General features: G+C 48.3%; 1 protein-coding gene across 2 annotated transcripts in view; it reads right to left on the reverse strand.

Moving 5' to 3' along the window:
* The window catches only part of AACS (acetoacetyl-CoA synthetase), a 132,011-nt gene that overhangs the window by 74,701 nt on the left and 43,251 nt on the right, over positions 1 to 14,059 (reverse strand). For both annotated transcript variants that reach the window (XM_033953560.1, XM_033953559.1), the window contains exon 6: positions 11,201 to 11,315. In XM_033953560.1, the coding sequence (XP_033809451.1) occupies positions 11,201 to 11,315 (115 nt within the window). The remainder of the gene's footprint in view (positions 1 to 11,200; positions 11,316 to 14,059) is intronic.

Genomic DNA, 14,059 nt, shown 5'->3' on the forward strand with positions numbered 1-14,059 from the left:
GCACCTTGCACGTCCCGTGCCTCATCTGGAAGCCTTCCCTCTGACATTGCAACGTCAGAGAGAAGGCTTCCGGTTCAGGCACAGGATGCCCATAGGAGCTACTGCCTGTGGATTCGTGCACTGAATCAGTTAGGAAGAGGGAGTTGGCTCAAAGATAACGCTGCATCAATCGAGCTGTGGACGGCTGTTGAAGAACACTGTTTTGGGCCTGATGCACGTGTTGGCCCTGTGGACCAGCAGGAAATTTCTGTGGACCAGCACTTTTCCATGGACCAGTGGTTGAAGAACACTGTATTAGATTACATATCCCAAAATGGAGTATAACATGTATTAAGTGTGTTAGATGTGTGAATGGGGCTCCAAATGAATGATGGATGCTATGAATGAGATGTGAGAAACTGACCTCGGGCCGCGTGGGAGCCCTTGCTCCGCCCCCCGAAACCACAGCGACACCTCTTCTAACTTAAAAGCAGCTCCTCTGCCACCGGGAGCTGCTTCAGCAACACAGCCGACCTCGGGCCGCGTGGGAGCCCTGCTCCGCCCCCGAAAACACAGCGACACCTCTTCTAACTTAAAAGCAGCTCCTCTGCCACCGGGAGCTGCTTCAGCAACACAGCCGACCTCGGGCCGCGTGGGAGCCCTGCTCCGCCCCCGAAAACACAGCGACACCTCTTCTAACTTAAAAGCAGCTCCTCTGCCACCGGGAGCTGCTTCAGCAACACAGCCGACCTCGGGCCGCGTGGGAGCCCTGCTCCGCCCCCGAAAACACAGCGACACCTCTTCTAACTTAAAAGCAGCTCCTCTGCCACCGGGAGCTGCTTCAGCAACACAGCCGACCTCGGGCCGCGTGGGAGCCCTGCTCCGCCCCCGAAAACACAGCGACACCTCTTCTAACTTAAAAGCAGCTCCTCTGCCACCGGGAGCTGCTTCAGCAACACAGCCGACCTCGGGCCGCGTGGGAGCCCTGCTCCGCCCCCGAAAACACAGCGACACCTCTTCTAACTTAAAAGCAGCTCCTCTGCCACCGGGAGCTGCTTCAGCAACACAGCCGACCTCGGGCCGCGTGGGAGCCCTGCTCCGCCCCCGAAAACACAGCGACACCTCTTCTAACTTAAAAGCAGCTCCTCTGCCACCGGGAGCTGCTTCAGCAACACAGCCGACCTCGGGCCGCGTGGGAGCCCTGCTCCGCCCCCGAAAACACAGCGACACCTCTTCTAACTTAAAAGCAGCTCCTCTGCCACCGGGAGCTGCTTCAGCAACACAGCCGACCTCGGGCCGCGTGGGAGCCCTGCTCCGCCCCCGAAAACACAGCGACACCTCTTCTAACTTAAAAGCAGCTCCTCTGCCACCGGGAGCTGCTTCAGCAACACAGCCGACCTCGGGCCGCGTGGGAGCCCTGCTCCGCCCCCGAAAACACAGCGACACCTCTTCTAACTTAAAAGCAGCTCCTCTGCCACCGGGAGCTGCTTCAGCAACACAGCCGACCTCGGGCCGCGTGGGAGCCCTGCTCCGCCCCCGAAAACACAGCGACACCTCTTCTAACTTAAAAGCAGCTCCTCTGCCACCGGGAGCTGCTTCAGCAACACAGCCGACCTCGGGCCGCGTGGGAGCCCTGCTCCGCCCCCGAAAACACAGCGACACCTCTTCTAACTTAAAAGCAGCTCCTCTGCCACCGGGAGCTGCTTCAGCAACACAGCCGACCTCGGGCCGCGTGGGAGCCCTGCTCCGCCCCCGAAAACACAGCGACACCTCTTCTAACTTAAAAGCAGCTCCTCTGCCACCGGGAGCTGCTTCAGCAACACAGCCGACCTCGGGCCGCGTGGGAGCCCTGCTCCGCCCCCGAAAACACAGCGACACCTCTTCTAACTTAAAAGCAGCTCCTCTGCCACCGGGAGCTGCTTCAGCAACACAGCCGACCTCGGGCCGCGTGGGAGCCCTGCTCCGCCCCCGAAAACACAGCGACACCTCTTCTAACTTAAAAGCAGCTCCTCTGCCACCGGGAGCTGCTTCAGCAACACAGCCGACCTCGGGCCGCGTGGGAGCCCTGCTCCGCCCCCGAAAACACAGCGACACCTCTTCTAACTTAAAAGCAGCTCCTCTGCCACCGGGAGCTGCTTCAGCAACACAGCCGACCTCGGGCCGCGTGGGAGCCCTGCTCCGCCCCCGAAAACACAGCGACACCTCTTCTAACTTAAAAGCAGCTCCTCTGCCACCGGGAGCTGCTTCAGCAACACAGCCGACCTCGGGCCGCGTGGGAGCCCTTGCTCCGCCCCCCGAAACCACAGCGACACCTCTTCTAACTTAAAAGCAGCTCCTCTGCCACCGGGAGCTGCTTCAGCAACACAGCCGACCTCGGGCCGCGTGGGAGCCCTGCTCCGCCCCCGAAAACACAGCGACACCTCTTCTAACTTAAAAGCAGCTCCTCTGCCACCGGGAGCTGCTTCAGCAACACAGCCGACCTCGGGCCGCGTGGGAGCCCTGCTCCGCCCCCGAAAACACAGCGACACCTCTTCTAACTTAAAAGCAGCTCCTCTGCCACCGGGAGCTGCTTCAGCAACACAGCCGACCTCGGGCCGCGTGGGAGCCCTGCTCCGCCCCCGAAAACACAGCGACACCTCTTCTAACTTAAAAGCAGCTCCTCTGCCACCGGGAGCTGCTTCAGCAACACAGCCGACCTCGGGCCGCGTGGGAGCCCTGCTCCGCCCCCGAAAACACAGCGACACCTCTTCTAACTTAAAAGCAGCTCCTCTGCCACCGGGAGCTGCTTCAGCAACACAGCCGACCTCGGGCCGCGTGGGAGCCCTGCTCCGCCCCCGAAAACACAGCGACACCTCTTCTAACTTAAAAGCAGCTCCTCTGCCACCGGGAGCTGCTTCAGCAACACAGCCGACCTCGGGCCGCGTGGGAGCCCTTGCTCCGCCCCCCGAAACCACAGCGACACCTCTTCTAACTTAAAAGCAGCTCCTCTGCCACCGGGAGCTGCTTCAGCAACACAGCCGACCTCGGGCCGCGTGGGAGCCCTGCTCCGCCCCCGAAAACACAGCGACACCTCTTCTAACTTAAAAGCAGCTCCTCTGCCACCGGGAGCTGCTTCAGCAACACAGCCGACCTCGGGCCGCGTGGGAGCCCTTGCTCCGCCCCCCGAAACCACAGCGACACCTCTTCTAACTTAAAAGCAGCTCCTCTGCCACCGGGAGCTGCTTCAGCAACACAGCCGACCTCGGGCCCCCCGAAACCACAGCGACACCTCTTCTAACTCAAAAGCAGCTCCTCTGCCACCAGGAGCTGCTCTGACACACAGACGACCCGGGCCGCGTGGGAGCCCTGCTCCGCCCCCCGAAACCACAGCGACACCTCTTCTAATTCAAAAGCAGCACCACTGCTTCAGCAACACAGGCGACCTCGGGCCGCGTGGGAGCCCTGCTCTGCCCCCCGTAACCACAGGACACCTCCACTAATTCAAACACTCCGAACCAGACATCAAAAATGAAGCTCTCCCTGCATACACACACACTAGCCACCCTTTTGATAATCCTCCTCATTTCTAGTTGGAAAGCAGCAGCAAACAACTTACCCACCACAACCGCATCCTCCAGTACAACCAACTTCCAACTTCCCAACAGAAGACTAATCACATCAAGAAACTCGAACCACCACACCAGCACTCAACAATCCATTACTGTTACCTGGAGAAGAAGATCAACACTCCCGAAAACAAAATCACATCCAACTCCCTCAACACTCATATACCCGGAAACAACTTACATTCCCCAGACCGACACAACCTCCCTTACATGTGCCTATGTCAACATCAGAGCACTAGGACCCAAAACAGAAAACATAAAAAATTGGATAAAAACAGAAAAACTTGACTGCCTATTCCTCACTGAAACCTGGTTAACCTCAGACACAGACCCTAGAATAAAAGAAGTATGTCCGCCAGGATACAAAATAACAGTAACCTGCAGAGAAAAAAAAAGAGGAGGAGGACTAGCAATAATAATCAAGAACTCCATAACTCTAAACGTACTTGAAAAAACATCCACTCCGCAAATGGATTTCCTAGCGTGTCAACTCACAAACCCAACACTACAAAACTCACTAAACTGCTTACTCTGCTACATAACACCAGGAAACTGGACCACAGTGAGACCTGAATTTGAAAACTTCATCTACCAAAACTCATTAACAGCAGAATATAACCTCATCCTAGGAGACCTAAACCTACACCTAGAAGACACAACTTCCACACCAGCAAATAACTGCCTATCCTTCCTCAAAGCCTTATCCTTCCAGATCCTAAACCCACAAACCACCCATGAAAAAGGTCATCAACTAGACATTGCTGCATTCATGTCTCTCCAACCATCTAATCCAGCAATCCAAACTACTAACGGAACATGGTCCCCATCCATATGGTCAGACCACTACACATACAACTTCAACATCAGTTGGTCTAAGACCGAACACACACCTCAATCAAAAAAAACCACATATACCACACGCAAACATATCGATCCAACCATTTTTTGGTCAAATGTAGATGAAACCATCCAAAACTGCGACCCAAAAAACTTCATCTCCCACTGGAAAAAGATATCCACTAACATCCTTGATGACCTGGCCCCCCTACAAACCAAAACCAGAACCAGCAGGAAATCAGACCAATGGTTCGATAATGAACTACTCCAACTCAAAAGACAATGTAGAAGATTAGAAAGAAAATGGAGGAAAAAGAACCAAGATCAAACAAAAACCGACTGGAAAAAAATCAACAAACAATACAAAAATCTACTAAGGGAAAAGAGGAAAAACCACTACACTAATCTCATAGGAACGGAAACCCAAGACTCCAAAAAAATATTCCAAATCCTGAAAGAATTAACAGACACCAAACCATATACTACCACCACGAACACCCCTCCACCATCACCCACCCTCTTAGCAGAACACTTCAAGAACAAAATTACCAACACCAGAGCCACTCTCATCCTCAACCCATCCCATCAAAACGCAATCACAATCCACTCTACAGGAAAAGAGGCAACCGCAGCAGACAGAATTTGGACTCAATTCCCCAACATACAATGGTCAGAATTCAACAAATTCTACAAAAAATACAGCCATGCCTCCTGTGACCTCAACCATTGCCCCTCATATCTCCTTACCACCTCTAGTGTAAAATTCCGCACCATAATTCTACAATGGATTCAATTCACGCTCACAGAAGGCACATTCCCTGCTGACCTCAGCGAAATCATCATCACCCCAATCCAAAAAGACCCAAAAGCACCACAAAACCACCCATCCAACTTTAGACCTATAGCCTCAATTCCGCTATATGTCAAAATTATAGAAGGCCTAGTAGCCAAACTCCTCTCCAATTACATAGATGACCACAACCTACTCCACCCCACGCAATCTGGCTTCAGAACAAACTTCAGTACAGAGACACTACTAGGCTCCCTTATGGATACCGTCAGACAACACCTTAGTACAGGGAAAAAAATGCTTCTCATACAACTGGACCTTACTGCAGCATTCGACTTAGTGGATCACAACATCCTTCTACAGATCTTAGACGCAATAGGCATCTCAGATAAAGTATACTCATGGTTTGAAGGATTCCTAAAACTCAGAACTTACAGTGTAAAATCAAACAAAGAAAAGTCAGAATCCTGGTCAAACCCCTGCGGCGTACCACAAGGATCTCCACTATCCCCTACCCTCTTCAATCTCTACACCGCTTCCCTAGGAACGCATCTGGACAATTTGGGCATAACCACCTATAGTTATGCTGATGACATCACCATCCTCATCCCATTTGACCACTCTAAACCGACCATGACAGACAAACTTCACCAAACACTTGAAACAGTCACAACCTGGATGGAAAAACACAAACTTAAACTCAACCAAGACAAAACCAAATTCATCCTTCTCGAAAATGACAAGGTCCAAACCACAACCAATTTAGAAATAAACGCAATCAAATACCCAATCCAAACCACCATTAAACTACTTGGCATGACCATAGACAGATGCTGCACTATGCAACCGCAGATAAACAAAACAATTCAGAAATCATTCGCTGTCATGAGAAATCTGAGACAAGTCCGAAAATTCTTTGAAAGAACACAATTCCAACTTATAGTACAATCACTAATACTAGGTATATTGGACTACTGCAACATCCTCTTCCTTCCCTGCCCTGTAACCACGATTAAACAACTCCAAACAATCCAAAATACAGCTGTGAGACTCATCTACTCATTGAGAAAACACGACCACATCACTGAAGCCTTCATCAACTCACATTGGCTTCCAATCCAAGAAAGAATCCAATTCAAATTCTACTGCTTACTATTTAAAACCCTACACGGAGACAGCCCATCATACCTGAACAATCGCCTCATCCAAGCACCCACTACCAGACACAGAAAAACACACTCCCCATTCATACCCCCCCCAATCAAAGAAGTAAAAAGAAAAAAACTACACGACGGCCTCCTAGCCACCCAAGCCGCAAGGCTGGATAACCAGATCTCCAACCTTCTGATGACCACTCCAGACTATAGGACGTTCAGAAAAGAAATAAAAACCACACTTTTCAAGAAATTCCTGAAACAGCAATAACATCACGACCTCTTAGTAACTCTAAAACCGACATCTGATCTACCCATTACTGCTCTAACAACAACAAAAGAACCTCCACTATGACCAACTATTAATTCTCTTACAAACCACCTCACCCTCAACAACCCGTTTATGTTTATAAAATCTACAATCAATGTAACTCTGTATTTCTAAATTAACCTTTTGTAATCCGCCTTGAACCGCAAGGTAATGGCGGAATAGAAATCCCTAATGTAATGTAATGTAATGTAATATATATATATAATAAAACCGTAGACGGCGCATGCGCATTCTTATCGGCGTGCTTCCATGATCCGTATGTCCGTGGCCGCCAAGAGTGCAGCATGCCCCGCGCTTACTACGGCCCCACGCGCAGCTGAGTTCGGCACGGCGGTTTCCCCAGATAGGGGAAGTCGAACAACTCACTCCCGACGCGCAGCTGAGTTCGGCACGGCGGTTTCCCCAAATAGGGGAAGTCGAAAAACTCACTCCCGGCTCTCCTCGACACGGCGGTTTCCCCAGATAGGGGAAGCCGAACAGCTCACTCCCGCCTCATGGTCCTGCCGCCGCTCCTGTTCACAGCGGCCTGCACGTCAACGACTCCCCCCCCATCCTCCCGCAACAGCCGCTACCGCTCATGTTCAAAGCGGCCTGCTGAGGTTCGCGGCCGGCTGTAGCGAACCTCTCAGGCCGCTCTCCACATGGTAGCACGTTCCCTCTGACGCGATCGCATCAGAGGGAACATGCTACTGAGGTGGACAGCAGCCTGCGAGGTTCGCTACAGCCGGCCGCGAACCTCAGCAGGCCGCTTTAAATAGGAGTGGCAGCGGTGGCAGAAACCATGGATGCAGGGAGGGGAAGAGGAAAAAGAAGGGCATGGAGCAGACAGGAAAGGGGGCTGTTTTGGTGGGAGGGTTGTGATGAGTGCAGACAGCAATCATGGGGGGGGAACAGAAAGAGACCATGGAGCAGGTAAGCATTGCAGAATAGGGGGAGAGGGAAAGGGGCTGCTTTGGGGGGAAGGGTGTGCTGGGGGCAGACAGCAATCAGGTGGGGGAGGAACAGAAGGGGGCCACGGAGCAGGTAGGCATTGCAGAACAGGGGGAGAGGGAAAGAGGGCTGTTTTGACAAGCAGGGGGGCCAGGGAGACAGACAGAAAGAAAGACAGACAGACAGAGGACCAGGGAGACACACAGACACAAAGAATGACAGACAGACAGCGTCCAAGGAGAGAGAGACAAATTTAAAAAAAAACAAAAAAACATACAGACATACAGACATCTACTCTGGGCGGCGGGAGGAAGGCAGTACGGAGTGCTGCTGAAGTGGCTGCTGGGAGGAGGGCTTCGAGCCGCAGAAGACTGTCCACAAAGCCCCTGAGTTGGGCCAACCTCTCCTTCCTCACCGACGCTTAAAAAATTGCAGGCCCCGCTCCCTCTCGCGCTCTGAGCACTCACGATTGGCTGAAGGGTGTCGTGCCGATGCTGCAGGTACAGGGGGATGCTTTTGTTGGAGAGGTTTGCTGGGGGCCAGACTGCTTTGCTCGGAGGGGGGGGAAGGGGAAGACAGAAGGGGGCCATGGAGAGACAGTCAGGGAGAGGGAGAGGGGAAGGGGTATGCTGGGGGCAGACAACTTTGCTCTGGGGGGGTGGGGCAATGATACAAGGACACAGACACAAAGAATGACACACAGGGGGCCAGTGAGACAAACAGAAAGGAAGACATTCAGGCAGCGTCCAAGGAGAGACAGCCAGTGTCCAAGGAGAGAAAAACAAATAAACATAGACAGACAGACAGCGGTCAAGGGGAGAGAGAGAAAGAAAGAAAAACAGACACACACATCTATTCTAGCACCCGTTAATCTAACGGGCTTAAACACTAGTATATATATAAGATGTAAGAAACTCTAAGGAGAAATCCTCTGGCAACATCTGGAAATAGTTAAGTTAGAATCAGAGATGCTGTAGTAGTCTCTAGCATAGGAAGGGATCTCGGTCTTCTGTGTGTATGTCAGTGAAACTTGAAACTGCCAGTTTTTCAGAGCAGGGGAGGAATATCCCTCCTCCTTTCTCTGATGTTGACAGGGACATGAATTTTTCAACACTTTTCAACAAATGCATAGATAAACGGTTTGATTTAAGTTTTTGAGAGTGACAAAAAGAATATTGGATATGTAGTAAAATATTTATGTATATTCAGAAATGAATGTAAACAAAAATATGATTTCTGGAACTTTTATTTTCATGTTAAAAGGAAGTTCTTTGTCCAAATTTAAGAACAGGCTCTGTTAATGGATTGGTTGACAAGTAATGATGTCATGCAGGACAAAAGGTACATATTGGGGAGCGACAAATTATCGAGTTGAGATCTTTGTCAGAATGCCAGCGTTTGGCGTCTATAAAGATCTTCCGGTGACGCAAGCTAACCTTTTGATAAATGATTATGGCAATTAATAAAACGGAAATAACTATTTTAATGAAATTTGCGTCATGTGTCATTTTCCATGTACTTTTTACACACCTAGAGCGAAACTAGCAGCTTTTTGTACCCACACAGGTACTGCTGTTTAAAAGTGCGCTTATGTCCAATTACCCTGCTCAGTACCTTCCATGCCCAGCATCTCTTCTCTATCTCTATCCTCTTCCCTTCCTTCTGCACCTCCAACCTGACCCCCTTCCTTCTCCAAGGTCTGGCATCTTTCTCCATACATTCTCGGTCCAGGGTCTCTTTCTCTCTCTCCCCCCACATCTTTCTTGGTCCAGGATCCTTAGCCCAGTGTGTGTCCTCCCTCTTCCTTGGTCCAGTGCAGGGCTGCCCAAGTCCTCAAGATCTACTGGCAGGCCAGGTTTTCTGGATATCCACAATGAACATGCATGAGAGAGATTTGCATACCAAGAAGGCAGTACAGGCAAATCTTTCTCATGCAAATTCATTGTGCATATCCACAAAACCTGCCAGTAGATCTGAGGACTGGACTTGGGCAGCCCTGGTCCAGTGTGTATTTCTCTTTCTCTCTCTCCTCACTCCCTTCTTGGTCCAGGCTGTGTATGTGTGTGTGTCTCTCCCTCCCCTAGTCCAGCATCTGTGTCCTCCCTCTTCCAAGGTCCAGTGTGTGTCTCCCTTTCTCTCTCTCCTCACTTCCTTCTTAATCTAGGCTGTGTGTGTGTGTGTATGTCTCCCCCCCCACCTCCTCAGTCCAGCATCTGTGTCCTCCCTCCTCCTTGGTCCAGTGTGTGTCTCCCTTTCTCTCTCTCCTCGCTCCTGTCTTAGTCCAGGCTATGTGTGTGTGTGTCTCTCTCTCTCCCTCCCCACCTCCCCAGTCCAGCATCTGTCCCCTTTTCCCCCATTCTTTAGTCCAGTTCTCTCCCCCCCCCTTCCTCCTCTCCCCATGCCCAGGTCAGCATCTCTGCAACTCCTCACTCACCTGCCCACTAGTCCTCTAAAAGCTGCCTCTCTCTAGCTGGTGGAGCTTTCCTCTGCATATCCTACCCTACAGAAAGTTGCATCAGAGAGGCAAGTCACCAACTTTTTCATTCTCTGCAAGACTAGTGATCCTGGTAACATAATATACTGAAGGGTCTGATTTTCAGCCAAAGCAGCAACCATGTAATGCTAAGCATTGGTTAACCTTATACATATACCCGGCAGCACTATCTATTTAAGGAATATGGATGAAGAGACACAGGTGGCAACTGCTCTAGCAAAATTTCCTGCTGTTTGGCATGTGAAACTTAAGGCTGTTTGCAAACATATAAACTTCAAATATCAGCCTCATGACTGCTTCAGGCTGTATTAGGTCTATGTATTCAGTGCCAGTAGCTGTCTAGGTACCAGCCGATATTCAGTGTGTACCTAGACAGCAAACTGAGCATAGTTAGGAAAGTGTTATATGCCATCCAACATGCCCAGTTAGCCACCCAGACACCAATATTCAAAATCTATGCTGACTAAATAAAGCTCTAAGTCTGTTCCAACTCCGCCTCTCGACCACCCCAGCATTAACTGAATAAGGCTGCTGAATATTACCAGGTTGGGACAGCCAGCATAATTTAGACGGCAGGAGTTTCTGCCCAGTCAAATCATTGCAAATATTGACGCCCTACCTCCCCCCCCCCCCCCCCAATTGTGCAGGAGCTGCTCTTTCTTATTCTGACTTACTGGATACAAGTTTTTGCCCCCTATATAAGGGATCCTATTGATATTACACCACCTGAAGAAGTGACCTCAGAACAATCTCGGATTGTTGAACATGGAATCCAATGACATTTCTATCCGGCTATGTTTTCTTTATTTTTTTTTCTATTTATGCAAATTTCTCCAATTTAATCAAGTTACACAGATATATTAGTTTTCCAATCTATTTTTCAAGTTAAAAAAAATTAATCAAGAAAAATAATCACTCTATTTAACTCACAATAATCAAAGGGAAGGGGGGTCATAGAATTGTAAATTAACAAAAAGAAAAAAAACTTGCTATCTTGTTAGGTCCTCTTAACAGCCTATACTTGTGGACTATCTTTTGTTTATAATGATACCAGAAGGTTCAATGCTATAAAATAAATACCTCTGACAACGCTTTGCAGCTTTTCCATGTGGTTATGTTCTTTTCCATTGTACACCACAGCTTCCACTGAGAAGATCAGTTTGGGCTGAATCTGGGAAAATCGATCCAGGACTCCCTATAGAAAAGTGCAATAATTTTAATTAAGAAGGTGTCCTCCATTCAATCAAGATCCTAATCCATTTCTGTGGCAGGGGTTAAGTAGACCATCTTTCAAGCACCTGGGAAGTGATAATGTCCCATTACCCAACTGTAATCTTTCACACAGATGCTGGTGCAGGAGAAGAGAAGAGCCTTGCAAAATAAGGATGTGGATTTAAAGGAGGTGAAAGTAAACTTGGCCAAGGCTACTAAGCTTGAGTTCAGCTTCTTAAACTATAACTTAATTTCAACAGTGACTCTGTCTGAAGGATCATGTACATGAGAACTGAAACACCCCCCCACCCAACACACACACACACAAATGGATAACAGACATGAAGTTCTCTGGTGCTCTAAAACCAGGAGAAACGAAAGTTGTTAAAGTACAGCCAAGACTCTCCTTTTCTGCAACTGTTCTGAGAAAATATTTTAATGGTTCCATTGACTTCCAACAAGAGCATCACTTTCACATGGTGAAAAGACACACCGTTGAGTCTTCCAGGGCTGCCAAATTCCCACGTTTGGATCACTCAGGAATGTCAGCATAGATTCAATAGCCTCAGATGGCTCAAAAGGTTATCAGTGGTCATGTGGCAGACACATAAATCGGGATGCCCCCTTTTGCACTTGATTCAAATTCTATCACAGCAAGAAACTGTTACAAAATGAAATGACGACTCTGACCTCTTGTCTGCAACTGATCCTAAAACTGTACTATTGGCCACTCTTTCAACCTCACAAAACAATTAAAGAGCTTAATTCCAAAACCTGTTAAGTACACTTTTTTTTCAAAAAAAAGTTCATACCAGAAACTGCCATTATAGATAGCCAGAGGATATGTGAAATTAAGTCTCTATTTAAAATTCGTTACTTTTACAAAAATTGGCAATCTTAAAGGCATGGAGGGGCATAATCGAAAGGAACGTCTAAGTCTGTTTTCATCTAAGCCGCAAGTTGTCTAAAGTAAAAAACAGCTTAGGACACATTTTCGAAAAATAAGTCCAAATTTTTTTCCCTTTCGAAAATCGTCTAAGTATACATTTTGCCGATCTGATCGTCCAAGTCGCTAAATCGTCCATCTTTATACCACATTTTCATCCAACTTTTCGTCCAAAGTCAAAAACGCGTAGAATAAGCCCTGTTGGACGTGGGGGGGGGTTGTCTGCAAAGTGATGGACTGAACACCCAGACATGGCACCTAAATAGTGGGGTACCTTACAGGGCACTGCTGTGAACTTCACAAAAAAGGTGCCATGTCATCATCTCCCATATAGGTCATGGTGAGCCCCCCCAACTACCTCCAGAATCCCCTAGACCCGCTTATCTACCACACTAATAGCCCTTATGGCTGCAGGAGCCACTTATATGCCAGTACAAAAGGGTTTTGGGGGTGTATAGGGAGTGCACATGTTTCAATATCAATGCAGTGATTACAGGGGCTTATGGGCATGGGGCCTCCTCTCTATGGGTCCCTAACCCACCCCCAAGACAACTTAAGCAGCCTCTGTGCAGGGCAACTAGGCTTTCCTATACCAGGCTGAATTTTACAGGTGTGATTATGATTTTTATGGGGGTGGGGGGGTCGGTGATCACTGGGGTAGTGTGTGAGGGTCTGTATTATGTGTTTGCCTTGCTTATCTGGTGACTTTAGGTGGGTTTTTGTGACTTAGACCATATTTTAAATGGTCTAAGTCACAACATCCAAGTTCAGTGTAGGCTCTGTTGTAAAACTTTCGGTTATACATGCTGTACGACTAAGTCTAAGCCTGCCCATGTCCCGCCAAAATCCCACCCTCGACACTCCTCCTGAAATGCCCCGTTTAGCTATGGTTGTTCAGCTGCACTATGAAGGCCTAGGTCGTTTAGAAATACATCCAAAACCCAGTTTGATTATCGGCACTTGGACGTCTTTTGTTTATGATTGTCCAAGTGCTGACTTAGGTCGGTTTTTGGACGTTTTTCTCTTTCGATTATGAGCCCCTTATTTTCTAAAGAACAGTTATTTTGTGGTTAGGCAGTTCTTTTGTTTCCAGATGTATCTAGACCAACTTAGTTGAGAAGGAAAGTTGGGGGGGGGGGGGGTTCAGCTTAAAAGCAAAGGTTTTGCAAATGGGGCATCCTTCTTTCTTAAGTTTCCCTGTAAATGTTTTGATAGAATATGAAAAATAATTTTAGATCTTTTGCACCTTTCTGTCTGAAAAACTGGCCTGGCTGGGGAGGGAGGGGTCTAAATGTTACTGATTTTTTTCTTTTAAAACAGATGAGGAAGAAAAAATAGTTCTATAAATTTTAACTAACCTATATCATTTATTGTTTATGATTATTAATTGCAGACTGTCACACTGAATATAGTAGAGGGTGTGTGCTATCGTAGCTTAAAGGGCAAAGAAGTCAAAGTAATATTATATAACTGGATAAGACTTCTCAGTATACAAATAAGCAAAATATATGTCTGGCTTATAAAGTAAGTAAAGTGTTCACATACACTCAGAATTGTGAAATTTGACCAAGAGCGTTAGCTCCTATAGCCAAACCCACCGCCCCATCACTGTGTATGACTTATTTTGAAAAAGAGCTTGAAAAAGAACATACTGTTCAAATGCTCAACTAATTTTCAATGGCAAAAAAAGAGAAAGAAGTTCCCACTTAGCTTTCAACTGTGTCAGCAGGTCCCTGCAGTGTATATGGTGCTGCAATATGTAAATAGGCACCATATAGCTT

This window comes from Geotrypetes seraphini, chromosome 8 (genome assembly GCF_902459505.1).
Source record: "Geotrypetes seraphini chromosome 8, aGeoSer1.1, whole genome shotgun sequence".
Lineage (NCBI taxonomy): Eukaryota > Metazoa > Chordata > Amphibia > Gymnophiona > Dermophiidae > Geotrypetes > Geotrypetes seraphini.